The 27,007-nt window shown below is 39.6% G+C and overlaps 1 protein-coding gene across 3 annotated transcripts in view; it reads right to left on the reverse strand.

The window, feature by feature from the left end:
* The window catches only part of LOC137344915 (protein-tyrosine sulfotransferase 1-like), a 63,710-nt gene that overhangs the window by 22,766 nt on the left and 13,937 nt on the right, over nucleotides 1-27,007 (reverse strand). For all 3 annotated transcript variants that reach the window (XM_068008204.1, XM_068008205.1, XM_068008203.1), the window contains exons 2-3: nucleotides 23,069-24,032; nucleotides 10,367-10,565 (exon numbers count right to left, since the gene is read on the reverse strand). In XM_068008204.1, the coding sequence (XP_067864305.1) occupies nucleotides 10,367-10,565; nucleotides 23,069-23,925 (1,056 nt within the window). In that variant the 5' untranslated portion in view covers nucleotides 23,926-24,032. The remainder of the gene's footprint in view (nucleotides 1-10,366; nucleotides 10,566-23,068; nucleotides 24,033-27,007) is intronic.

Here is a 27,007-nt window from a genome sequence, read left to right on the forward strand (position 1 = left end):
TGCCTACTCTTTGTTTCCTGTTAGCTAACCAATCCTTTATCTATGCTAATACATTACCCCCTACACCATGAGCTCTTATTTTGTGTAGTAGCCTTTGATGTGGCACCTTGTCAAACGCCTTCTGGAAATCCAAGTACACCACATCCACAGGATCCCCTTTATCCACGTTGCTTGTTACTTCCTCAAAGAACTCTAATAAATTAGTCAAACACGATTTCCCTTTCACAAAGCAGTGTTGACTCTGCCTGATTGCATTGAGATTTTCTAAATGCCCTGCTAATAACCTCCTTATTAATAGATTCTAGCATTTTCCCAATGACAGATGTTAAGCTGACTGGCCTGTAATTTCCTGCTTTCTGTCTCCCTCCTTTCTTGAATAGAGGAGTTTTATTAGCTATTTTCCAATTTGATGGGACCCTTCCAGAATCTAGGAAATTTTGGAAAATTAATACCAATGCATCTACTATCTCTGCAGCCACTTCTTAGAAGACCCTAGGATAACGTCCGTCAGGACCTGGGGACTTGTCAGCTTTTAGTTCTAATATTTTTTTCAGAACCCTTTCCCTGGTGATTGTAAATGTTTTAAGTTACTCCCTCCCTTTCACCTCTTGTTTCACAATTATTTCTGTATCCTCTACAGTGAAGATGGATGTAAAATATCTGTTCAATTCATCTGCCATTTCCTTATTCTCCATTATTAATTCCCCAGACTCATTCTCCAGAGGATCAACACTCACTTTACTTACTCTTTTCCTTTTACCTGTAGAAACTCTTACTGTCTGTTTTTATATTTCTAGCTAGCTTTCTCATACTCTAATTTATCCCTCATTATTCTTTAGGTTGTTAAGGTGCAATTACATGGGCTACTTAATCCCATCATCAGAGCCTGGTTATAGTTTGCGCTAATCAGCACTGACTACAAACATGGCTGGAAAGAGAAAAATTGACCTCCTAAACAAGAAGAGTCAACACAATCTAGGGCAATACCTTGGTCTTCCAAAATCAACTGCCACCGATTTAGAGTCAGCCTGAACATCTGTTTATTGAATGGCATCAAAAGTCCAAACCAGACAAGAAGGGGAAGCGCGAGGGAAAGGTTGCGGAAGTCAAGGTGGCACTTCTGCACTGGTTTCAAAATGCGCATGGGAGAGATGAGTTTATCAGAGGCCACCTTCTAGCCCAAAAAGCCAGTTGGCTGAAGAACTTAGCAGCCATGATTTTAATCCCTCTGAAGGGTGGCTTCAAAGATGGAAGTCTCGCCACGACATAAGGTCTTGCTGTGCACACAAAGAAAAACTTCTGATATAGAGCCAGACTGGGATGCATTAAGAAAGGTGAACAAAGTTTGACGTCCATAATGCCAGATGCGGATTTGAGTTTTTTGCCGGAGGCAAGTAGGACTGCTGCAGTGTAAACTGTAAGGTTCAGTCCAATTGCATGCTCTAAATGTATAAATTACTGTTTTCTTGACTTTTTAAGCAAGTGTGTAAAGCCACATTCACGCTGATTTAATTTGTTCACTGGTGATCTGGGTGTATTTTAAATGTCAGCTTAATGTTTATAAGTGCTACTTGTTTTACCGTCCTCCTCATATAACCGGCAAACCACTAACACTAATGCACCGGATATAAGCAGTGGGGCTGTACCATGCTAAATCTTTGACAAAATGCTTAATTTCAACACTTTTCTTTCTGATTTTAGGTTATGCTCCGTGTTGTACATCCTACTTACATATACTATACTTCTAAACATTTTAAACACTTGAATCATTGCCCCCATTCTATCTGTAATCCAATGAAAATAAGTTCACTTCTGCAAGTCTTTCCTCATAACTTGGATATCGGATTCATTCATTTCATCTCATCTGAATCTCTACAATACTCGTTCTTTGGAAGGAAAAGTGCCCAAAATTGCACAAATATGATTGATAGGTTAGGACAACTTGTTTTGACTAGCTACTAAATGCCTTGAAGTGCAGCCCAGTACTTAGTCTTGTTGATAACTGCTCCATGTTCAGCGGATACTTTGTTCAAGTGGCCTTTCTTCATATGCAAGCTTAGACAGACAGTGAGTGCTGACAAGTTACTTAAATGGATGGAGGATCATTGCTGACCACGGCCCCCTCACCTGACATTCACACACATGGCTGGATAGCAATCAAGAATGAGAACCAAGGCCCATTTTAGCCTGCCTGGACCTGCAGTGAAAGGCCAATAGTAATGCCCTAACTCCCAAAGCTCTGGGATGAGCTCAACTGAGACTGGGGAAGCAAATCTGCAACTTGCTGTATAACTCAGCTATACATTAGGTTTAATAGCTGAGCCATCAGGGGAGGCCAATCCAAGTTGGATAATTTGTCATTAGTTCCAGGAGCCTTCACCTTCTTATTCAAAGCATAAGATTTAAATACCGAGCATTTTATGTCAATCAAGGCGGGACTTTGATAATCACCAGCTGCTCTCAATTTAACTATTATATACTGGAAGCTTCTCTCCAGCAAATTAATTTCTATTTTGAAAATGCTGCAATAAATCGCTGGAGCCTTGTCTTCAGACGACATTCTGGCCATATTGAATAAAGCCAACCTTGAGAGTGAGCATTCTTAAAAAAAAACACTTCTTACCCATACTTTACCACTGGACTGGCCTGCCCATCCCAAAGTGGATATGGCATCGGTACACTTTATCAGCCATTAAAATACCTGAATGGTGCTAAAAGGAAAAAGTTTAATCACTTTCCCACTATGGAAAATAATTGCCAGGAGACGCTGGCTTATTTCAGCTAGCAGGAAGGCCGTATGAAGCTCAAGTGACAGTGCATAAAAGCAGCATGGTAAAAGCAACATCGTGCTATGCTTTCGAATAAAACCAAAGCAGACTCTGATCAACATTGCTAAATGCCTACATTTAGCTGAAAACACAGTAAAATCTAACAATGACTGTTTGGAAGTGAACAAAAGTATAAGTGTACCACAATGTGTATTGGTGATTGCACAAAAAGCTAAAAAGAGGATAAAGGCAAATAACAAACATTCAACATACTCTATAGGCTACGGACCAAATGCTGGAATATGGGATTAGAGTAGACAGGGCTGATGGCCGGCGCGGACACGATGGGCCGAAGGGCCTCTATCCGTGCTGTATAACTCTATGACTCTAATATTTGAAACTTAGACTGTGCACTGAATAAAACGCTTGTGAAGAATTACAAATTTCTCCAACCATTGATGGACTGCCAAAGTCTAGTATCTTCTGTCGCAACACTACGGACTTCCTACAAAAACTCAGCACCCACGGACCAGTTGAACCAGGAACACTCCTCACCATGATGGACGTCTCGGCACTCTACACCAGTATCCCCCACGATGACGGCATCGCTGCAACAGCATCAGTACTCAACACCAACAGCCAATCTCCAGACGTCATCCTACAACTCATCCGCTTCATCCTGGATCACAATGTCTTCACCTTCGATAACCAGTTCTTCACCCAAACACACGGAACAGCCATGGGGACCAAATTCTCACCCCAATACGCCAACATTTTCATGCACAAGTTCGAACACGACTTCTTCACTGCACAGGACCTCCAACCAACGCTATACACCAGATACATAGACGACATTTTCTTCCTTTGGACCCACGGCGAAGAATCACTGAAGAGACTACACGATAACATCAACAAGTTCCATCCCACCATCAAATTCACCATGGACTACTCCTCAGAATTGGTTTCTTTCTTGGACACACAGATCTCCATCAAAGACGGGCACCTCAGCACCTCACTCGACCGCAAGCCCACGGACAACCTCACGATGCACCACTTTTCCAGCTTCCACCCTAACCACATCAAAGAGGCCATCCCCTATGGACAGGCCCTGCGAATACACAGGATCTGCTCAGATGAGGAGGAACACGATTGACACATACAGACGCTGAAAGACGCCCTCGTAAGAACGGGATATGACGCTCGACTCGTCGATTGACAGTTCCGATGGGCCACAGTGAAAAATCGCATAGACCTCCTCGGAAGACAAACACGGGACGCAACCAACAGAGTACCCTTAGTCGTCCAGTACTTCCCTGGAGCGGAGAAACTACGCCATGTTCTCCGCAGCCTTCAACATGTCATCGATGACGAACACCTCGCTAAGGCCATCCCCACGCCTCCACTACTCGCCTTCAAACAGCCACCCAACCTCAAACAGACCATCGTTCGCAGCAAATTACCCAGCTTTGAGGAGAACAGCGTCCACGACACCACACAACCCTGCCACGGCAACCTCTGCAAGATATGCCAGATCATCGACACAGATACCACCATCACACGGTTCATACTCCTGTGACTCGGCCAACGTTGTCTACCTCATACGTTGCAGGAAAGGATGCCCCGGAGCATGGTACATTGGAGAGACCATGCAGACACTGCGACAACGGATGAACGGACACCGCGCAACAATCGCCAGACAGGAGGGTTCCCTCCCAGTCGGGGAACACTGCTGAAGTGTTCCCCGACTGGGAGGGAACCCTCCTGTCTGGCGATTGTTGCGCGGTGTCCGTTCATCCGTTGTCGCAGTGTCTGCATGGTCTCGCCAATGTACCATGCTCCGGGGCATCCTTTGGGTTCTGACCGTTTGTGCATTCGGTGGTCCTGTGTGTGGCATCTCTCTGTCTGATTGCCTTGACAACGGGCAGTTGGAAAGATTATCTGTAATCACCAGGCATTGTTCTCTGGCTATATATGCGGTAACCTTCATGGAATCCCACACTCACCTGACGAAGGAGAAAGCCTCCGAAAGCTTGTGATTTTCAAATAAAACTGTTGGACTATAACCTGGTGTTGTAAGATTCCTTACATTTGTCCACCCCAGTCCATCACCGGCATCTCCACATCATTCCTGTAGGGAGGAGAGCACGTTGACCCACTAATCTATGGCTGGGCTGAAAGAAGTGATCTGGGTAGATTTGGAGGAGGAAACTATGCTCCCAATCTCATCCATCAGCCAAGGATTGAAGACCCACCAAAAGTAAACTGCTGACAAGAAAATCAAATCAAAGGCAACCCTTTCCCTCCCACCAATAATCAAAATCCCACAGCCCATAAAATCTAGGCCAAAGTTAATTTTGTCTTCAAATCAATTCCAGCTGAACCAGAATCTAGAACTAGGTCTGATCTGAATATCAAAATAAATTTACCTAGAAATAAAATTGCTGTGTATTATTCAAATAATAGGCTGGTAATGAACTTTTGTGTTAGCAACAGACATATGCAGACAGGTTAGTGCCCCTTTTGAGATGAGGCTGATCTGGAAATTTTCAGCAATCTTTTTTCCCCTCGAGTAAATTTATTAGGCCTGGCAAACTCAGCATTAGAAACACTGGCCTTAAAACTGTTCAGTACAGTTTAAATATTTAAATAAAGCTAAACAAAATTAAATCAAACTGACATCTGCAACAGTGAAATATTTCAATGAAAGTAAGCAACATCAAGGACATGGGATATATTTTCACTCCGAAAGCTCTTAATCCCATTAATTTAAAATTTCTAACTGGAATGCTAGAGAATATGATTTTTTTAGTCATTTGATTTTGGGGAGGGCAGTGTTGTGAAATAATGGCCAGAGTTTGTTAGGAATGAGGGAAAATAAAGTGACCAGCACTTTATATAAAGTGCTAAATTCATCTTACATCAAAGTAAATGAGCCATCAGTACAACACTGCACACACCACAACTTGAAACAGTGTACAGACCTAAACAGAACAAAATGCATGGAATATGTTACATGTTCTGTTCCAACAGAAATCACTTCATGGATGAGCAAACAGTATAACACAGGCTGTGAAATGTCACAAAGTAGTAAGCGTATCAAGTGGTCCTAATTACAATTGTAAACCACAAGAGCAAAGTTTGAGAGATTGAATCTCATCTGAACTCAGGGCCACAGTCCAACTCTTGTTTGGAGTGCATTAACGACAATATTATTTCATTCCTTCCCCCCACCCCCTGCAGCAGGCGTCACTGCAAACAAGCAATAGTCAACAAGCTGAAATAAAATCAGCCTTCCTCCTTCCAATTTTTCAATCTTCGAGTCTAAAGAAACATCAAAGGGCAATGTTCAGAAGGGCCATCACTCCACCATCAGTACAACAGCGAATCACTCCTGTTGTTAAGAATGACTTACTAAGCAATCATTAGTAGCTCAAACAACTGCATTTTCAGATTGAAATAGCATTCCCTGGCAGCATACAGGTACATAGGATCAGAAGGTGAAAAGCTGAGGATCCAGTACAGATCCCTGAGGAATACCACTTGTCACATCCCGCCAATCAGAGAATGTTCCCTTTATCCCTACTCGGTCTCTTACCTTTCACCCAATTACTAACCTAGGTCACAAGGTTACCTTCAATTCTGCACGCTTTCATTTTTGATAATGCCAAGCCACAGAAGGCATACCAGTACTCTGTGCAGATAGGCTGCAGTTTCAGCTAGTTCAACTCTAGCAATATCCCTACAATCATTGGGTGTTGCTAAAATTGGACGAGCACTAACCTTTGCCCAAGCGCTCTAGACTTAGGTAAGTGGGGTGCATCCCTATGGGAACGGATATAAAATCCACGTCAGGCAAAAAGAAAGCACTTCTACATTTAGGGCTTCTGTAGTTAGGGTCACAAGAGAACGATGTTGCCGCTTCACTTTGCTAAAATGGACTCCCTGACCCAGACGCTATTGTGGACTCCGAAAAGCAATACAAACCCACATTTACTAGGTCTATGATTTGGCCATCTGGATGTATGTATGTATGTATGTATGTATGTATGTATGTGTGTATGTGTGTGAAGCAGTTTTACGGACATCTATCTCCCACCAATTTTTAGCAACAACTTTATAAATGTTGCTTATAATTACATCTATTTCTTATTTGCTAGACTATATCATAGGAGGTCCTCCAGGCAATGCCCTATTTCTGTTGTGCTTCCTCCCCTCCACTGAGACAAGATCACTCATTAGACATGTTTGTTATAGTACAGTTCTTCTCAGCAAGGGAAACTGTGCGGAGAAGAACCAACATTAAAGGGTTTTTTAAAAAAAATTGCATATGAACTACTCACTTCATAGCCCGTGTCAGGCTGTTTCTTTCCTGACATTTTCTCTTCTACTGAAGGTGAAGACTCTTGTTGGGGGCAGCTGCATGGCCACCAGCCCTCAAGTGCCTCACTGATGTGGACATTCTTCACAGGTAAGCAATGACAATGGTTGTCAACCTATTCTCCCATAAGGGGCACCACAGCCTAACCTGATCCTGGCAAGTGGGAAACTGGGCAACGACAGCTGCTTATAGTGCTTTTTGGACTGTTACAATTGCTGGTGTAATGGAAATGCAGCATTATGCAATATGTACAAACATCCTCAAGGGCAATAAAATCTCTCTCTGCAATAGTGTTAAGGCAGGCAAAGCAAAATCCACTGCGATGGCTGAAAAATAAAGTGTATACGAAAGGGTTTCCCTGATCAGAAGCACCTCCACCACAGATGCAAGTTCAGCTATTTTTTTAAAATCAAAACAGTAACATCAATGGATTTTGTACCACATCAGTGTCCACTTGTTTGGTCAATACACTCATTTAATTTCAATTTTTTTTATTAAGTTGGTACTTTTCATCTGAAATTAAATAACCATGACAAGAGAGAGATTTACTGAAATTGAATTATTGCAGAATTAAGCCCGACAGATTTCTCTTCATCTGAATTTCAGTATTTATGAAATGAGTAATTTAATGATTTGGTTGGAACCGGTGAAAACAGTTCTTAAAAAAGAGACAGTTGAGCATTTCTCTGACTTTATTTTTTTTTAAATTGCACAATACAAAACAAAAAAAGACATTACAGTGTGATTCCATACAATGAACAAAAATCACAGGCTTTGCTTTCTGTGAATTAATTAGCAATCTTTTCCCAGACTCCCACCAGTACATTTGCCACATAAAATAGTAATGTTTACACACTTAAATTGCCAATACAAAATATGTTTAAACATTTATCAGACAATTAGAAAAATGAATGACCTAGAATGGTTTTCTTTCTGCCTCACTAAGGCAAGTAAGCTAGCACTGTTTATCACCATTTGATTTAGAAGAAAGCTCCATCAATGCTGGATAGTCTTCAACTGATCCTCAGAAGCCTTTTTCTTAAAATGTTCAATGGTGGAGAAGTAATTTAAACATTGATGCATAATGATAATCATAATGCAGAATAAAATTTGTTTTCTGATGTATTTGCCATCCTTGTTATAGTTTAAACAAATTATAGTATTTCAGGAGATGACTTATAGTCATGATGGGGATAAACAGGTAAGATTCATCTTTTTCTGGTTATCAGAAAGGATTTATAACAACTTTGAAATTCAGCATCCAGGCTTGACATTAATGATTAATTTATATGGAATTATTTATAGGGGTAGTATAGACAATAGAACAAACCAGTGGTTAAGGCTGCCACATAAGCAGCAAACAATCTTTTAAATGATTGCACATACTCCAAGATGTATTTTACTGCATTAATTCAAAAAAGGGCTCTAGTGCAATGCTGCATTTTCCTGTGAAGTCCATAAGTCACCATTAAATGGCTACAATTTCAAAAAATAGAAGTCTAAAAGTCACTGCTTTATGTTTAGAGGACATTAAAACATATGAAGGCATGGCTTATACACAGATTATTCAGAGGGAAAGTTCTGACTCACCTACCTGGTGAACAGCTGAAAAACTTATCAATCCTAATATTAACACGTGATAACAGTATAAACTACGTGTTGCACACTTAATCAACTTTATTGTCAATGTTTCATAACTGTTGGAGGCAAAATCAGGGTTGCTTAAAATTTTATTTGGGACATAACTATTTCAAATAGAATTCTCATTTCATAATCCAATTTAGAAAACTGCAGTTAGTTTTTTTTTTAAAAACTGAAGTGCAGATTTAAAGGAGAATAAATGATTTCCTACAGACCAGACATAGGACTAAAAGTGCAGAAAATACCAGCTTTCTAATAAGCAAAACCACCCTCAATTTTTTTTTAAGCAAACAAACCATACAAACATGACAAACCAAGCTCCATATAATAAGCTTTTTTTAAAAAAAGTTTCAACACTATCATTTATAAGTTTTAATTATAATAGCTATGTTTTAGTCCTCAATTTGGATACAGTTTTTAAAAACAGCTTTACAAAAAGAATTTTAAAAAACACATATGCACAACAGTTTAGGGACTCATAGAATTGTCCTTCCTATCATTTGTCGATTATATTGTTTTTTTTCGTATCAAACACATTGGGAAGAGGCGTTCAACCTTCATGAGAAATCTTTGATAAAGCATAAACTCCAGATTTATAATTTGAGAACATTTAAAATAATTTTCCTACATCAGAGATTTAAAAAAGATAATCATTGTAATAAAGTATATACGCAGTTTTAAAAAAAGCTGTTGCAAGATCAGGATAACTACATTTTTTGCCCAAATTTCTACATATTTCATAGATTTTTAAAGGTTCACTTTTTTGTGAGACTCATTAACACATTTAAAACTATACTAACATACAAAAATGGGAATACCAAAAAGGGAGCATTGTAGCTACATTCCAGGAGAATAAGCCTCATTTGCACAATGGAATGAAGCTTGCCGTCTATTGCTTTAGATGGTTTTCCCAACATTACATTCAACTAATGGAAATCACATTCTTTCCCGAAGGTGGACAGTTTTGCATCTCTCAACGCTTAGAACGGGAATGTTTCAACAATGTTGTAAATTGCATGACAACCATTAGTTTTAGAATGCACTAGAGAACAGGAAACATGTCTGAATATTAATTTGTACAGCTCAATTGCAACAATTTTCTGCACATATAAAATACACTTATGTATGTGCTATTTAGAATCTATGAAGCTCCCTTAGCTAGTTCCATCTTGACTCCAGATAATTAAAAAAAAATTTGAACAGAATTTGCTATAAAAAGGAACCAATCTTCAATATAAAATTCAGTTTCCGTTTCTCTGTACAGGAATAGCTATTAGGACTAAAATTATTTGCCTGCAATTCTTTGGTTTTATATACACACACAAATTAAAATCATTGCATCTACTCCCATAAGCCAACTTTTCTCATTTTAAATAAGTATAATTCAGAAAATAGCAAATTACTGTAAACACTGGTTGCTAGGGATGCAACAGAAGCAAAATCAAACAGAAATGACTGAACTCATCTGTCTCCAGTAGATCAGGAAATAACAATTTTTTTTCAACTACTTTCTGCAGGAACAATCGTAACCTCAGGCATTTGAGAAGGATGTTCCAGATACTTAAACTCTTACACCTACCCTTTTAGTGTTTTCAATAACTGCTGGATCTGGTTTTCCATAATTTGGTGGATTTGCATATGGATCATATCCAAGCTTTGCTAACATAGGAGCAATCACTGGCATTTCACGAACTACCTCCTGTGGGATTTTTCCCACCCATTTTGACAACGCTTCAACATTGACTGGTTTGATGACTTGATCAGTAGACCGTTCAACCCTGTAAAATTAATATGAAAGTTTAGTTTATCAAAAGAGGCTTAAGCGCAGTACATAAATTCTAACTTTCTCCCTTCTATTGATAATCCCGAGTCTATGTTTGTTATTAAATCATGTTACCCCCTTGGAACTTTGCATACTTTTGAAAATCTCTTAACCTCTACTCCAATGAAAACACCCCAATTTTGAAGCTATATCTACAAGCTCTCATTCCTATACAGTAATTCTGCTAAATCAATATACCTTTTATTAGCACCAATATATTTCTTGTAAACAATTTTACAACACCAAGTTATAGTCCAGCAATTTTATTTTAAATTCACAAGCTTTCGGAGGCTTCCTCCTTCGTCAGGTGAACAATGTGAAAATCTATTTCTTATAATGGGATTCCCAGAACTCTACACAATACTCCAACTGTGGCCTAACCAATGTTTTGTACAAATTAAATATCACTTCCTTGATTTCAAATTCATTGCTCGTCTATATAAAAGAGAATCTCATCTACCTACATTCTCAACATACTGGAAGCTGTCTAGAGCTCAGCCATTTCAGATGGGCAAGATTAGTGTACTGCACAAATGAGTGAAGATAGCAGTTTTCTGTGTTCCCCCTAAACTAACGAGGACAAAAGTCCTACAACTATTTGACAGACATTTAGTGGGCACAAACTGCTCAAATTCAGACCTCCAAAACTGTATGTCTATTGCTCAACTGTCAATAGTTTAAAGCTTTACGTCAACAGCAATTTCTAGGCTTTGGTGAAGCTGCTTTCCCATATTTCACTAAGGTCCCAAACTATTCAGTCAAAGCTTCAAGAATTTTCCATTTTCTAATCCAACCATGGAAACATTTTTATTGGAGGATGTCAGGGCCAGGGAATGGAACATTCTTCAATATCTAGTATCAGCATCAGGGACTATGTGGTTATGTATACTACATCTTGACCCTGCTCCAAGATCAGAAAAGTGCCATTAATATGGAGAAGAAATATTTAGTGAATGAGTTCAAGTATTCCTATAATTTAGTTGAGAAAAATCTCTTCAACTTTTACATATTTTCCCTTTTCTCCCTCTCTCGGCCTCAACATGCAGCATTCCCTTGTTAATTGATCAAGATGACCGCCCACTTCTACACCTCCACAAATGCTTTATGACCAGTCATTAGGTGGTGTAGGAGAGCACTTGGGATGACTTCTTCCATTCATTTTCTTCTTTAGGGTACACGCCAAACACCATATAGCAGAATAAATTTTCAAAGTAGTACACAATATCCAGGGACAATGTAAAAAACAATTTCATATTACTGCACCATTTGGGTGCCCAATATCTATGATAATTGACATTTAAATTAATAAAACTGTTACAAATACTAGTTGATTTCTGCTTTTTAAAATCTAATGAGGAACTTTACCTTCAGGAAATTAAAAATCAGATGAACACACTTACAAAAAGTCAATTTTGATTGTAAAAATCACTGAAAAGGCTGGCATACATTGCACATTTTTTGTAAACTTGGGCCAAAGAGAGGATATTTAACATGTAATGAAATCAACTAATTTTCATCTATCTTGCATGCATCAATTCTTGCATATGGCACACACATCCTGTCCCTATTAAGTTTATTTTGTCAAAATTTGCCTGTCACACTGTAGTTGCATGCTTCTGATCACCAGGTGGCACTGTTGTACCTCCCTAGTCCATTGCCTACTTTCTATTCCACTACGAGCTGCTTCACCTTCCTGCTCACAGCCTACTAATTTGCCATTTCTGTGTTCCAAAGCCCTGCTCTTCTTCCTCGCTTTTCTTGCAGTCTTGAAGTTAGGATTTTTTAGCAAATGTTATGTCCAGAGAAGGTTAGCATTACAATCGTAAGGAAGGTTTTTAAAAATATATATTTCTTTAATATTAAATGGCTTAAGTGACACTAATACCACAGCACCGGGAGCAGAATGAAAAACACTGGCAGCATCAAACCACCAACGTTGAGCGTGGACACTCTGTACTCCACGGCGTGGCAACTGAGGCTTGGCCTTCTGCAAGTTGCAGCAGTGGCTGATCATCCTGCACAACTATCAATTACATTTTAAAAAAAATAAGTGCCTTAGAAAATATAATCTCCCAGCCCCATTCCTAGCCCTGCATCACTTCAAATACCAGCGCCTAGCCCAATTTCTGCCAGCCAACCCCTGGCCTGGCTCCTAGTGCCACTCGCAGCTCTGCTAACCCCTCTCTTCTGCTCCATTCCTGGCGCGGCTTTGCCACCTTCCAGCCCTGCTCCTCCCCATCTGCCATCTCCAAAAACATTCCACCTCACAGATGCACAATATTTCAACTGCCAGCTCCCTGGCTCAATTCACAGTCCTGTTCCTGGCTTTGGCAGTAGTGTCTGCTTTTACCTCTTGTTCATTTGCTGCCCAGATTTATTGTTGTTGCAGTGCATTTTAGTGTTCTAATACTAAGCTAAAATTGTCAAGACATTACATGGACACAGGTCAGATTTTAATCATTGCATTATTCAATTTAATTACACGTCTCAATTTTCTCTTCACCCTCCCTAAAATATTTTGTCCTTCCTTCCATGCTTGGCCACCATAGAGTGACCATTATTCATGCATGACCCTAGACAGCAAACATCAAGTCAGCTATTAAACAATGGGAGATCAGTGAGGCCAAGGCCAATCCTATCCTCATCCACTGTTCAAATAAATATGCACTTTCCAGCACGGATCATTGGATTGTGATCGGGAATGCAACTTTGGCAGACTTTTCCCCTCCCTTGCTAGGGCCACAGTTCTCTGGTACCAACAGGTCCGCAAACCTTTAGTCTGCAAAGATGCAGTCACGTGTAAGTTGGGAGTGGATACATCACATTGTGCGTTTTCTCAGAAAACAAGAGATCCGTTCAGCATGGCACCCTCTACAGGGCACCTGAAACCCGTGTGAACAGGTGCCCTGTAGAGGGTGCCATGCTGAACAGCGGGTCAGAATCAGGAAGTCTAAGCTAGAATAGTGAATTCAATGTCAAATCAGGTACAGAAAGCAAAATTAAGAGGGGGCAAGATAGATTGAATTAAGAGACAGATAAAAGAGACAAAGAAAATCTTTTTAAAAATGTCCAACAATAATTAAAATCTGAAGGAATGAGACGTCACTTGAAAAAATTAATTTTCAGTGCTAAAGAGGTTGTTTGGCAGTAATTAAGACTTAACATGCCGTTAAAATGGTACCTAGACTTGAAATGACTTGACTTTTGTTGGCAATTTTAGTCCGTTCAATACATTTCAATGGGGAGCCAGGCAGTGAGATATTGTTTTCACGCAGCTGTTGGAGGAGCAACTTCCGGATTTCCATGTTTAACTGCATGTGTGGTTGCCGGAAATTGCTTTCCAATTTGCACATAACAACGGTGAGTGCCATTAGCCTCATTATTTTTACAGCAAAATCTGGCCCAATAAATTGTACCAGGGAGCGGCTGCTCTTGCGGTTGCTTCCACATTTTTTTCCTGATCTCAGTGGTGCTATCACAGGCTGTGAGTGCTTCCAAAAAGAGGGTATAAATCAGTGATAAAGTCACCCATGCACTGCTTAACAAACAAGTTGTGACATCAGTTCTGACTTTCCTCTTTATAATGGGGGCTCTTTTGCTATGTATTACCAGCATTTTCCGTTTGTCTTGGATGTCTAACATTTGCAGTTTTTCCCCTTTCTATTTGTACTTGTTTCTTCAACTTCATTTCAATTATGATGCTTTTTGATAGATTATGCTAGCGTTGGCTTTCACAGCATGTGCATCGAACACAGCAAAAATAAAATTCAGATTATACCATAGGTTTTCAAACTGGAGTCCTCGCAACATATGAGAGCTGGAAAGGGATCCCATAGAGCCCAGGAGGTCATCAGTTTCTGTTTGATGACTTATGAATGTTATTTTTATACACTAAAATGTTTCTGCAATGATAGCATTTTTCCTTTGGACAGCTGACACTTTCAGGGGTTAGTACAAGAAATTGCCAGGAGTGTATGAATAATAGCTGGGGTCCCACCGCCCCCCTCCCTACCACCACATACATATGTTTGGAAACCTTCAGGTAATACACTCTTATGCATTTAGCCTATTCTGACAGGATACATTTTTGGGCCATCTTGGCTGCTCTGTAAAGAGCAAGAGTCCACATTCCACTGTAATAACCATTACCTATTTTTAATGCCGTTTAAAAAATACTTTTCTTTCTCTGTCATTTCCCAATTAAGAATATGAGCAAATTACCTACTTCAGGCTTCTGCTTCGGTATGAGATGAAAACTAATAAATCTATATTAATGTGGTAATGTAAAAATGAAAAATGTTAATTTAATCCCCAACATTTTACTTTCCTTCCTGCCCATTTTTAGGATTCAACGTTTCAGGCACCATTTTCTTACTAGGGCAAGGGGGAATAGGAACAAAAAGGGAACAGACAATTAATTCCTAAGTTGCTTGTGAGTTTTACCCTTCGTCTGCTCCCTCGGATAGTGTAACTGAGATCAGGATCTTGACACACTGACATCATGGGTGTGAATTAAAAACATTTCAGTGCAGGGCAGGGAGAAAAGGAAGAGAAAGACAGCAGCAATTTGTTACAATGTTTATCCACTTTTCCCCAAAATATGGCAATTTGAAATAAATATTTCAAATTTCATTAGATATCAATGTCTGCTCTATGCTTAACTAAAAAGAAAAAAAGGCAACACACAAAATGGTTGTTAGCACCATAGAAATATGCTTATTGCGTCATAACAGGAAAATGTTGGGGTCGGAATGGTCGGGTCACAAACTGTATAGTGTCAGTGCAGCGTTCACAGGTAGAGTAGGAGAGCACAGAATATTGGACTTGTATAATGAGGGGAGTGGTAATTATATCGGCCTTGGTGAGATCAGAATAGGGCAAGTGCGCAGCTATTGCTTATTTTAATAAAGAATGTTGTTCAAGTTGGCTCACTCACCTCAGCCAGGTTATGGGTTCAAGCCCCACTGCAGACCTGAACACACACACACTAAGCTGATACATCTGTGCAGTACTGAAAGCACTGCTTTATCAGAGGTGCCATCTTTTGGATGAGATGCTAAACCCGTGGCCCTGTATGCCTGTTCATGTGGATGTTAAAGATTCTATGGCATATTTAAACAAAAGTAGGAGTTCCCCTGACATCCTGGCCAACATTTCTCCATCCATCAATACTACCAAAACAGATTAATTGCTCATTGTTTTGTTTGCAAGGCCTTGTTTTTTGCAAATTGGCTGCTGCATTGCAGGATGTACTGAGGTCATGAAGGCACTACATAAATGCAAATCTTCTTAATGGAAGGAGTGCAAAGGAGGGCTATCATTAATTTCAGAGTTAAGTGAAAAGAGCTATGAAAAGAGGCTAGCTACTGTGGGGCTTCTCTTGCTTGTCAGAAGATTCAACTCTCAGTTGTTTCATTCCCCAAAAGTATTTAAAATTATGAGGTTGGAGAATGTGGGAACAGATAATTTGTACTGCCATGGATGACAATCAAGAACAAAGAGTCACAGTTTCAAGGCAAGGACAAAACAAAATGGAAAATTCAGACAAATATTCAGTAAAAGGGGATAACACATTTTGAATAGACTACAAGCTTGGGTGATGAAAACAGAAACTACAGCAAGGTTTAAAAATGGCATACATACACATGATGATCTTGAGAAGTTGAATGGGTAGGTTGGTGTGATCAGTGATCCATTCCTGCTTGAAAACTATCATTTTAGCTGTTTTGAAAACATACTAACCTAGCCTCTACATAGACTGATATGTCACCAATGCTGACAGTGTTGTGTCTCTATGAAATACCTCTGGAAAAATTCTGCATAATAGTTGGTGACCTTACACCCTGTCTTGTCATTGACTGCCTAAAGTAATAGGGAGAATTCCATTATTGATAACAGGATAAACCAATATCCCAGGTCTGCACCTTGTCCTTATACTGCTAATGCGTTGAGGAAGCTCCAAGGATATTACCAAATTACATCACGAAATGGGAGCAAATGAGTGAGTTCAGATGCTGAGTTTATTAAAATGAGTTTGAGAGTGATGTAGTCAAGACTGAAACCAGGGTCTTAAATTTACCAAAGCCAATTACATTAGGTATGAGGGGCAAGTTGGCTAAGGTAGATTGGGAAATTAGATTAAAATATATGATAGTATCTAAGCAATGGCAAATATTTATTCATAATTCTCAATTAATATACATTCCCTTGAGGAATAAAAACTCCACCAGAAAAATGATGCAACCGTGGCTAACTAGAGAAGTTAAAGATAGTATTAGTTTAAAGGAGGCTTACAATGTTTTCAAAAAGATTAGTAAGCCTGAGGATTGGGAGGGTTTTAGACAACCGCAAAGGATGACCAAGAAATTGATAGAGGGAGAAAATTGAATATGAGGGTAAACTAGCAAGAAATATAAAAAGATTGCAAGAGCTTCTACAAGTATGTAAAAAAGGAAGAGTTTAGCAAAAGTAAACATGGGTCCCTTAGAGGCAGAGACAGGAGGGAATAAGGATATGGCAGAGACGTTAAACAAATATTTTGTATCTATCTTCACAGTAGAAGACACAAAAAACATACCAGAAATAGTGGGGAACCAAGGGTCTAATGGAGAGTGAGGAACTTAAAGTAATTAAGATTAGTAAAGAAAAAGCACTGGAGAAATTAATGGGACTACAAGCTGACAAATCCCAAGGACCTATGGTCTACATCCTAGGGTTTTAAAAGAGGTGGCTGGAGAGATAGTGGATGCATTGGTTTTGATCTTCTAGAATCTAGGGAATTCTGGAACAGTTCCCATGGATTGGAAGGTAGCAAATGTAACCCACTATTCAAGGAGGGAGTCAGAAAACAGGGAACTATAGGCCAGTTAGCCTGACACCAGTAGTAGGGAAAATGCTAGAATCTATTAAGGATGTAGTAACAGGGCACTTAGAAAATCATAATATGATTAGGCAGAGTCAACACGGTTTTATGAAAGGGAAATAGTGTTTGACAAATCTATTAGTGTTTTTTGAGGGTGTAACTGGCAGGGTAGATAAAGGGGAACCAGTGGATGTAGCACATTTGGATTTTCAAAAGACATTCAATAATTATTGTGCAATGAGAAAGGATTAATTAACAATCTTGTTGTGCGGGGTCCCTTAGGGAAGAGCGACCATAACATGATAGAATTCCTCATTAAGATGGAGAGTGAAGTAGTTGAATCCGAAACTAGGGTCCTGAATCTAAATAAAGGAAATTACAAAAGTATGAGGTGCGAGTTGGCTAGGATAGATTGGGGAACTTTACTAAAAGGGATGACAGTGGATAGGCAATGGCTAATATTTAAAGAACGTGTGCAGGAATTACAACAATTATTCATTCCTGTCTGGCGCAAAAATAAAACAGGAAAGGTGGCTCAACCGTGGCTTACTAAAGAAATTAGGGATAGTATTAGATCCAAAGAGGAGACATATAAATTTGTCAGAAAAAGCGGCAAGTCTGAGGATTGGGAGCAGTTCAGAATTCAAAGGAGGACAAACAGATTGATCAAGAGGGGGAAAAATAGAGTATGAGAGTAAACTAGCATGGAACATAAAAACTGACTGTAAAAGCTTCTATAAATATGTCGAGAAAAAGATTAGTGAAGACAAATGTAGGTCCCTTACAGTCAGAAATGAGAAATTATAATGGGGAACAAAGAAATGGCAGAACAATTAAACACATACTTTGGTTCTGTCTTCACAAAGGAGGACACAAATAACCTGCCAGAAATGTTAGGGAATCAAGGGTCTAGTGAGAGGGAGGAACTGAAGGAAACCAGTATTAGTAAAAAAAAAAGTGCTAGGGAAATTAGTGGGGCTAAACACTGACAAATCCCCAGGGCCTGATAATCTACATCCCAGAGTATTAAAAGGAAGAGGCCCTGGAAACAGTGGATACATTAGTGATCATCTTTCAAAATTCTATAGACTCTGGAACAGTTCCTACAGATTGGAGGGTGGCAAATGTAACCCCACTATTTTAAAAAAGAGAAAAAACAGAATTACAGACCAGTTAGCCTAACATCAGTAGTAGGGAAAATGCTAGAGTCTATTATAAAAGATGTAATAAAGAACATTAGGAAGGCATTAAAGGGATTGGACAAAGTCAGCATGTGTTTATGAAACTGAAATCATGCTTAACAAATTTACTGGAGTTTTTTGAGGATGTAACCAGTAGAATAGATAGGGGAAAACCAGTGGATGTGGTGTATTTGGATTTTCAGAAGGCTTTTGATAAGGTCCCACACAAGAGGTTAGTATGCAAAATTAAAGCACATGGGATTGGGGGGGGAATATGCTGGCATGGATTGAGAATTGGTTAACAGACAGGAAACAGTAGGAATAAACGCATCTTTTTCTGGGTGGCAGGCAGTGACTAATGGGGTACCGCAGGGATCAGTGCTTGGGCCCCAGCTATTCACAATATATATCAATGATTTGGATGAGAGAACTAGATGTAACATTTCCAAGTTTGCAGACGACATAAAGCTGGGGTGGAATGTGAGCTGCGAGGAGGATGCAAAAAGGCTCCAATGTGATTTAGACAAGTTGGGTGAGTGGGCAAGAATATGGCAGATACAGTATAACATGGATAAATGCGAGGTTATCCACTTTGGTTGTTATCACAGAAAGGCAGATTATTATCTGAATGGTGATAGATTGGGAAAAGGGGAGGTGCAACGAGACCTGGGTGTCCTTGTACACCAGTCGCTGAAAGCGAGCATTCAGGTGCAGCAAGCAGTTAGGAAGGCGAATGGTATGTTGGCCTTCATTGCAAGAGGATGTGAGTACAGGAGCAGGGATGTCTTACTGCAGTTGTACAGGGCCTTGGTGAGACCACATCTGGAGTATCTTGTGCCGTTTTGGTCTCCTTTTCTGAGGAAGGATGTCCTGGCCACGGAGGGAGTGCAATGAAGGTTTACCAGACTGATTCCTGGGACAGCAGGACTGACGTATGAGGAGAGATTGGGTCGACTAGGCCTATATTCACTCGAGTTTAGAAGAACGAGAGGTGATCTCATCGAAACGTATAAAATTCTAACAGGACTAGACAGACTAGATGCAGGGATGATGTTCCCGATAGCTGGGGAGTCCAGAACCAGGGGTCACAGTCTCAGGATACGGGGTATGCCATCTAGAACAGAGATGAGGAGAAATTTCTTCACTCAGAGGGTGGTGAACCTGTGGAATTATCTACCACAGAAGGCAGTGGAGGCCAAGTCATTAGATGCATTCAAGGAGACAGATATATTTCTTAATGCTAAAGGAATCAAGGGATATGGGGAAAAAGCGGGAACAGGGTACTGAGTTAGACGATCAGCCATAATCATTTTGAATGGCGGTGCAGGCCCAAAGGGCCGAATGACCTACTCTTGCTCCGGTTTTCTATCTTTCTATGTTTTAATAAAGGTGTCACAAAAGGTTGTTACACAAGATTGCAGCTCATGGAATTGGGGGTAATATCAGCATGGATTGAGGATTGGTTAACAGACAGAAAACAGAATAGGAATAAACAGGTAATTTTTAAGTTGGCAGGTTGCAACTAGTGGGGTGCTGCAAGGATCAGTGCTTGGGCCTCAGCTGTTTACAATCTATATCAATGACTTGGATAAGGGGATCAAGTGTAATGTAGTCAAGTTTGCTGACGATACAAAGCTAGATGGGAAAGTAAGCTGTGAGGAGGATGCAAAGTGGCTGCAAAGGGATATACAGGTTAAGCGAGTGGGCGAGAAGGTGGCAGATGGAGTATAATGTGGGGAATTATGAAATTATCCACTTTGGTAGGAAGAATAGAAAAGCAGAGTTTTTTAAAAAAAAGGTGAGAGACTAAGAAATGTTGGTAGTCAGAGGGATTTGGGTGTCCTTGTACATAAATCAAAGAAAGCTAACATACAGGTACAGCTAGCAATTAGGAAGGCAAATGGTATCATAGCCTTTATTGCAAGGGGGTTGGAGTATGAGAGTAAGGATGTCTTGCTGCAATTATGTAGGGCTCTGGTGAGACCACACCTGGAGTACTCTGTAGAGTTTTGATCTCCTTATCTAAGGAAGGATATACTTGCCTGGTGCAACGAAGGTTCACTAGATTGATTCCTGGATGAGAGGGTTGTCCTATGAGGAGAGATTGAGCCTATATTCCCTAGAGTTTAGAAGAATGAGAGGTGATCTTATTGAAACGTATAAAATTCAGGGTAGATGCTGAGAGGATGTTTCCCCTGGCTGGAGAGTCTAGGACTGGGGGCGTGGGCACAGTTTCAAGATAAGGGGTCGGCCATTTAGGACCGAGATAAGGAAAAATGTCTTCACTCAGAGGATTGTGAATCTATGGAATTCTCTACCCCAGAGGCTGTGAATGTTCAGTCGTTGAGTATATGCAAGACTAAGATCAATGGATATTTGGACACTAAGAAAATGAAGGGATATGAAGATAGGCCAGGAAAGTGGAGTTGAGTTAGATGATCAGCCATGATCTTATTGAATGGCAGAGCAGGCTCAAGGGGCCATATGGCCTACTCCTGCTCCTAATTTTTTAATGTTCTTATCGTGCAGATACAGTGCTCAAATCATAACTGCCAAAATCCAACTAGAGTGTCCTTTTCTAACTTTTATACTGAGCTGCCAGCTTTCTGCTAAAAATTCACAGATCTTATGCATCTCATTACCTCACAAGTCATTAATCACAGCAGGCACTATAAAATGACTTTCATTGTTGTTCTGTCATGGCTCAGCTACTGAAACCAAGAGGGAAACAGGATGTGCCATGAAAAAGATCCTGATGTTTTGCTGATATGCTCTATTGATAGCATGTGTCTCCAGTCTTCCAAAGAACTTCCTCCATTTGATCACTCCTTGAAAAAATGCATTTAAATAGCACTAACATCTTAGATGTTCCAAAGTGATTCACACAAATTAGTTTGAAATACATTAAGCAAACATGGCAGTGATTGTGTGCACAAGAGCAATCAGATCAATGAAATAGTTGTGTTAAGCAAGAGGAATACTGGCTAGGATACCTGGAGCACTCTCAGCTCGGCTGTAAAACAGGATTATCTCGTTTTGGAATTTGACCTCTGCCATGGGAGGATCTTGGTAGGTTTTACATAAAAATATTACTTTTAAGTTAAAATTTTGCTCCCATGGGGTTAAATGCTCAACAGGAGGGCTGGAAAATAGGTATGTAACGTTAGATGATGTTGTGGAGTCATGCTACCTTTATACCCCCCAGCCTGAGACAATAAGATTCTTTAACCCATCCCAGAGATTGGGTGATTATGCTGATACGGCTCCTTTCCTGAGCACCATCCAGGCTCATTGTGCATGGATAGTTTTATTCACAAGAAACAGCAGGAGATAGTTTGTCGGGGCCACCACCTAGGAGGGTGGAAGATGGTTAAATAGCAGCCCCAATGGCCACCCCCTGGTAAAGGGGAGTCAGAGGTTAAGAGACAACTTGAAAAACAAAGCAATATCAGCTCGGTACAAGTGATATACAGAAATCTGGGCTGCATGCCCCAAACTACCCATAAGCAATGTCTCTGGACATAACAAAAAAAATCCTCAAAGTAGAATTAGCAAAATGTGACAGGTGAAAAATGAGGAAAGCTGGGATGGGGCTCTAATTAGGGGTGGTAGTAAGGTGGCAGTGTAAAGCCCTAGTCACACAATGTGACCAAAACAACATGCTCTTAAAAAAAAAACTATAGGCCAAATCTCTTGGCAACTGGTTTCATTCAACACCCATAGAACAGCGTTATGCAAGTGAAACACATTGAAGTATTTAGGGTATAAGTGTGGAAACTGAAATGTACACTTGAAAAAGATTGACCTGCTCACAATTTAAAAATCTGGTAGATAGAATGCTAAAGTATTATATACATTACTCAAAAATTCTGTAGAATGGCAAGGGAGTGCGGGACCTGGACTACTCCAACTTAGCACAAACATTTTATATTAACAGCACACTCCATCCAGTCAGATGGCCCTTTTACACTTCATGTTTCATGTCAGTTGAAGTCAGTGCTTGGCTCAACACTAAAGATGAAGTACAGAGAATGCTTCACATCCAGATCTATTTAATCAAATTCAGCATTCTAGTATCCCAAGTACCAGTGCAGGAAGAAGCATAATTACCAGAATCATGTGGAACAGCATTTTGCGCCTTAAAAATGAAAACACCTACAGATGTATTCGAAAACTGAAATAGGGCAAGGCTCGCAACAGGACTGCTGTGAGTCCTCGCAAGTATTCCTTTACAGTACCCTAGTACTCGAGCGAACCTGGGGGGCCTATCCAAGGTCTTGTACAAGGACAAGATGAATGTCCTTGTACAAGACCTTGTGTCTCATTGATTGCAAAATAAGATTAAAACATTATATAGTTTTGTGAATTCCTTTTTACACATATGTACAATTAAAGAAAAAGTAAACTTATACCTACTTAGAAAGAGAAACACCTCCTGCTTTCCCTATCATTTCTTCATGATGCAATACCGCCGTATTCCAAGGAACACCTAGGAACTTCAGAACATTCTTCATCCAAGTTTCAGGATGCAAAACAAGTTGTTCATAATGTACTGGTAAACACTTATTAAACCCAGTTTCCAAACACTGGTTATACATGGTCTCAATGGCACGGTTCCATTTGGTCAGGCAGTCTCTGTAACTGCTGAGGTCAAATCCTGCTATGGTAACTTTTCGAGTAATCATGGAATGTACTGAAGCACGCCCATCCCGAATCATTAGAATGAATTTGGCATTGGGAAAAATTTTACTTAAGTAAGTCAATGATTTAAGAGCAAATGGATCTTTATTGCATAAGTATGCAGCAGGTTCCCCATGTTTAACAATAATCTCTAGTAAAAAGGCTTGCATGGCTGAGTCCAGCACCTCATCTGTAACACCAGCTTCATCCAATCGCTGTTTCTCTCGGCCAGATCTGCTCCACATTTGCTTCATTGCAAGGATTCTAGGAATAACCCGGGTTTCTTCCCCACAGCGAACATCAGGGTGGGCATCGAGCATTGCTCTCATGAGTGTGGTGCCACTTCGTGGTACTCCTCCAATAAATATTAAAGGCATGTCTTTGTTGTAAACAAATCTATTCGAACTATTTTTGAATCCAGTTCTTGAAACGTGACTTAATGATCTGCTACTGCCTAGCATGTTTGAATGCTGTTGGTTGTGTTCTTCTACCCTATGGTGGCATTCTATTGCATAACGGCCAAGATAAAACACAGTTATTGAACTGATCACTAAACATGCCAATAGTAAGTTATGTTTTAATTTGCCTATCATTTTGAAATATCACTACTAAAATGATGGATTAGTCCAGATTTTCAAAATAGTCTCTTATAATTTCGCTTTTAAAATCAGTTCCAAGGCACCAAAACAGGAAAACACATCTGAAAAAGAAAGAAAAAAAATGAAAATTTTGTACAAGATTGCACCACTTAAATGGAGCACAAAGTGCTTCAGATGTAAAAACTTCTGTAATACTTTCAGTTTGGAACTCTCTTCCGCAAACGGCAATTGATACTAGCTCAATTGCTAAATTTAAATCTGAGATAAATAGCTTTTTGGCAGCCAAAGGTAGGTATATGGAGTTAGATCACAGATCAGCCATGATCTTATCAAATGGCAGAGCAGGCATGAGGGGCTGAATGGCCTACTCCTGTTCCTATGTACACAACTGAAAACTGTCCACCTCAAGTAGACAAACAAGCTACATATGTCTTCAAATTGCTTTCCACTACAAACCACAAAATATTTGCCAAGAATGAAGTTGAATATTTTTAAACCCACTTTAAAAAAAATTGTATTTATGCATGCTACCAGACAAACATAAATCCAAAGGATCAAAGGTAACCTGAAGCTAACTGCCAGATCAAAATTATATTATAAACAAGTATCTGCAAAGAAGCTCAAGGAAATAACCAAATCCAGAGATTCAGAATGCTCATAAATCACTCAAGCTGTTCTTACAGTTTACATCATCATCCAAAGGGTTAATTGCATCTCAAACAATGAAATCACATTCTCCATATATAGTTGTACAAGAAGCCCCAAGCACTGCCACCTTAATATACAGGGAAAAGTTAAATCCATATTATGAACTAAAATAATGTTTATAATATTCATTTTATCTTCCTCCTAAATATTATAGCAGTGGTTTAGAGCTTGGTTACATGACATACACATTTGTATACAAACCATCCCTCAGTGAAGAGCATAAATCTTTTTCTCACCCCCCCCCCCCAAATCAAATTAAAAGTACTCTCTAGTTACGCAATAAATGTTAACCTCATTCTCTTTCAGATGATTAATCTGCAGAGCATTTTCAACATCCACAATAAAAGCTATTTTAGGATTTTATTAAAATGGCAAGTTTGCATGAGGAAAAGAGTGCACAAAAATGACACACTCTTAATACAGCAATGTAATCAAAAAAAAGGGAATGAAATAAGAAAATCGCCCCAAAAGATACTCATGCAGTTTTTAATCTTCTGGTCAGTTCCATAGTCATTGCTCACCTCCAGCTCCTAGTTTCTGGAGAGCTTTCTACATGAGTGAAGAGACACTCAAATTTTAGTATTGGCCAAAAAGGGTCTGGTTAATGGTCTTTTCCCACTCTTAAAAATTCTTATGTTCTTAGCCAGTGCGTGTTCTCAAGTGCATGGCTTCCCCAGTTTAAAATGTAATGTTTCCAAATCACAATCAGGCCTTTCCTGGAAACTAGCCATTTTGCTTTTTTTTTGGTTTTCCTACATGCATAAAAGTATTATAATAAAATTGTGTTACTTTAGTGCCCCAGTTGACTCAATTGGTAAGCACACTGCTCAATGTGGATCTGAGCCATACAGATCAGGAAGGTCGTAGTTCAATCTTCAGTATGGGCTAAGGTAGTGGCCATCAGCAGTAGGTGTACTACATTTGGTCCCTGCACCCTAAGCTAGGAAGCAGGAAGGGTAGGGAACTAAAGCTTCCCACTCCTAACCACTATGCAGTGAAAGTGATTTTTTTTTGTAAACAAAGTGCACATCTGGCTATTGGTTAAGGGCAGATTTGGTTTTGGCTGTGAGCCCCCCCCTCCCTCTTCATCTAAAAATCAGCTTAAAGATTGGCCAATTGGGTAAGGTAGCAAAGGGTAGTGCAAGTCATCACTTTCAGGGGACCTGAGCAAAAAATTGGGGAAAGAAAGAAAGCCATCAGTTTTAGGCTAGGACACATTAAGGCACAAGTGTCACCTCTAGTGGGTTTCATGTATATCACTGGACTGGCAATGCCTGATCAACACCCCATGGAGGATGCATACATTGCATTTAACACAACCTAAGTAAACTAATATACTAATGAACTATTAAATCAGATGCTGCAACATCTATTTTTTCCTTCTCATTTTCCTTTAACCTACCAGCTGTGCTCATTTTCTTTCCTTTACCTGTTGTGTGTAATTTCGCTCCTTTAAAATACAGAATTACCTTTAAAGAGAACTCAAAACCACGTTTTCTAAAATACCATAAAATCCAGAATTAATTCATATCTTAATACCGGCTACAGTAACCTGGACATCTAGTGTACAACTTAAGCACAAAGTTTACTGGGAAGCATAAAAACTGTGGGTCTGATTTTTACATTGTTATGACTAGATCAGAATTTATAATACTAAATTTTTAGTATACCAAAACCCTTGCACTATTATTTCCATTCCACCGTTGAACAATTATGTGTACCAAGTATAATATATTTGCATATAAAAAGATTTTTTTTTAAAAAGTTCCCTGCCTTGGTATCATCAAAACAAGTGAGGAAAAGAATGACAAAATCCTGCAGAGTGGAGGAAATCCTTGGGCAAACTTAACCTCAATTGTGATAAACTTCAGATATTCTACAAAGGAAATCAAATATCCAGTGATGGAATATGATAATCTTGTTTAATAGAACGCAGAAAAAACTCTCCGGACCCAGTGCTGCCAAAGTATGCAGATAAGTGCATTGGATGAAGAGCATACTCAGTTAATCTTCAACAAAGAAGTTGCCAGTCATATCTGTACAGCACCATGGGCAGAACAGAACAGAAAGAAATGGCTCACCAGTGTCAAAAGTGGAGGTTTTGCAGTTAGTTTTATAATTTAAAAACATTATGCATCACAATTTTCATGTCAAGAATATTGAATTTACTCGACAAATGCAAGGTAACATAACCGGAATGACTTTCCTGGGAGATGCAAGCAGTTGGAAAAATTCAAACAGTCATCGCACTGGAATTTAGCAGCAAACGCCAGCTGCAATTACAGCAATGCCACTGAGCTTTATGTGCCATCATGACCACACACAAAGCATACTCATGCTGCACAACAGACAATGTGACAATCAAGCA

The sequence above is a fragment of the Heptranchias perlo genome, chromosome 28 (genome assembly GCF_035084215.1).
Source record: "Heptranchias perlo isolate sHepPer1 chromosome 28, sHepPer1.hap1, whole genome shotgun sequence".
Classification (NCBI taxonomy): domain Eukaryota; kingdom Metazoa; phylum Chordata; class Chondrichthyes; order Hexanchiformes; family Hexanchidae; genus Heptranchias; species Heptranchias perlo.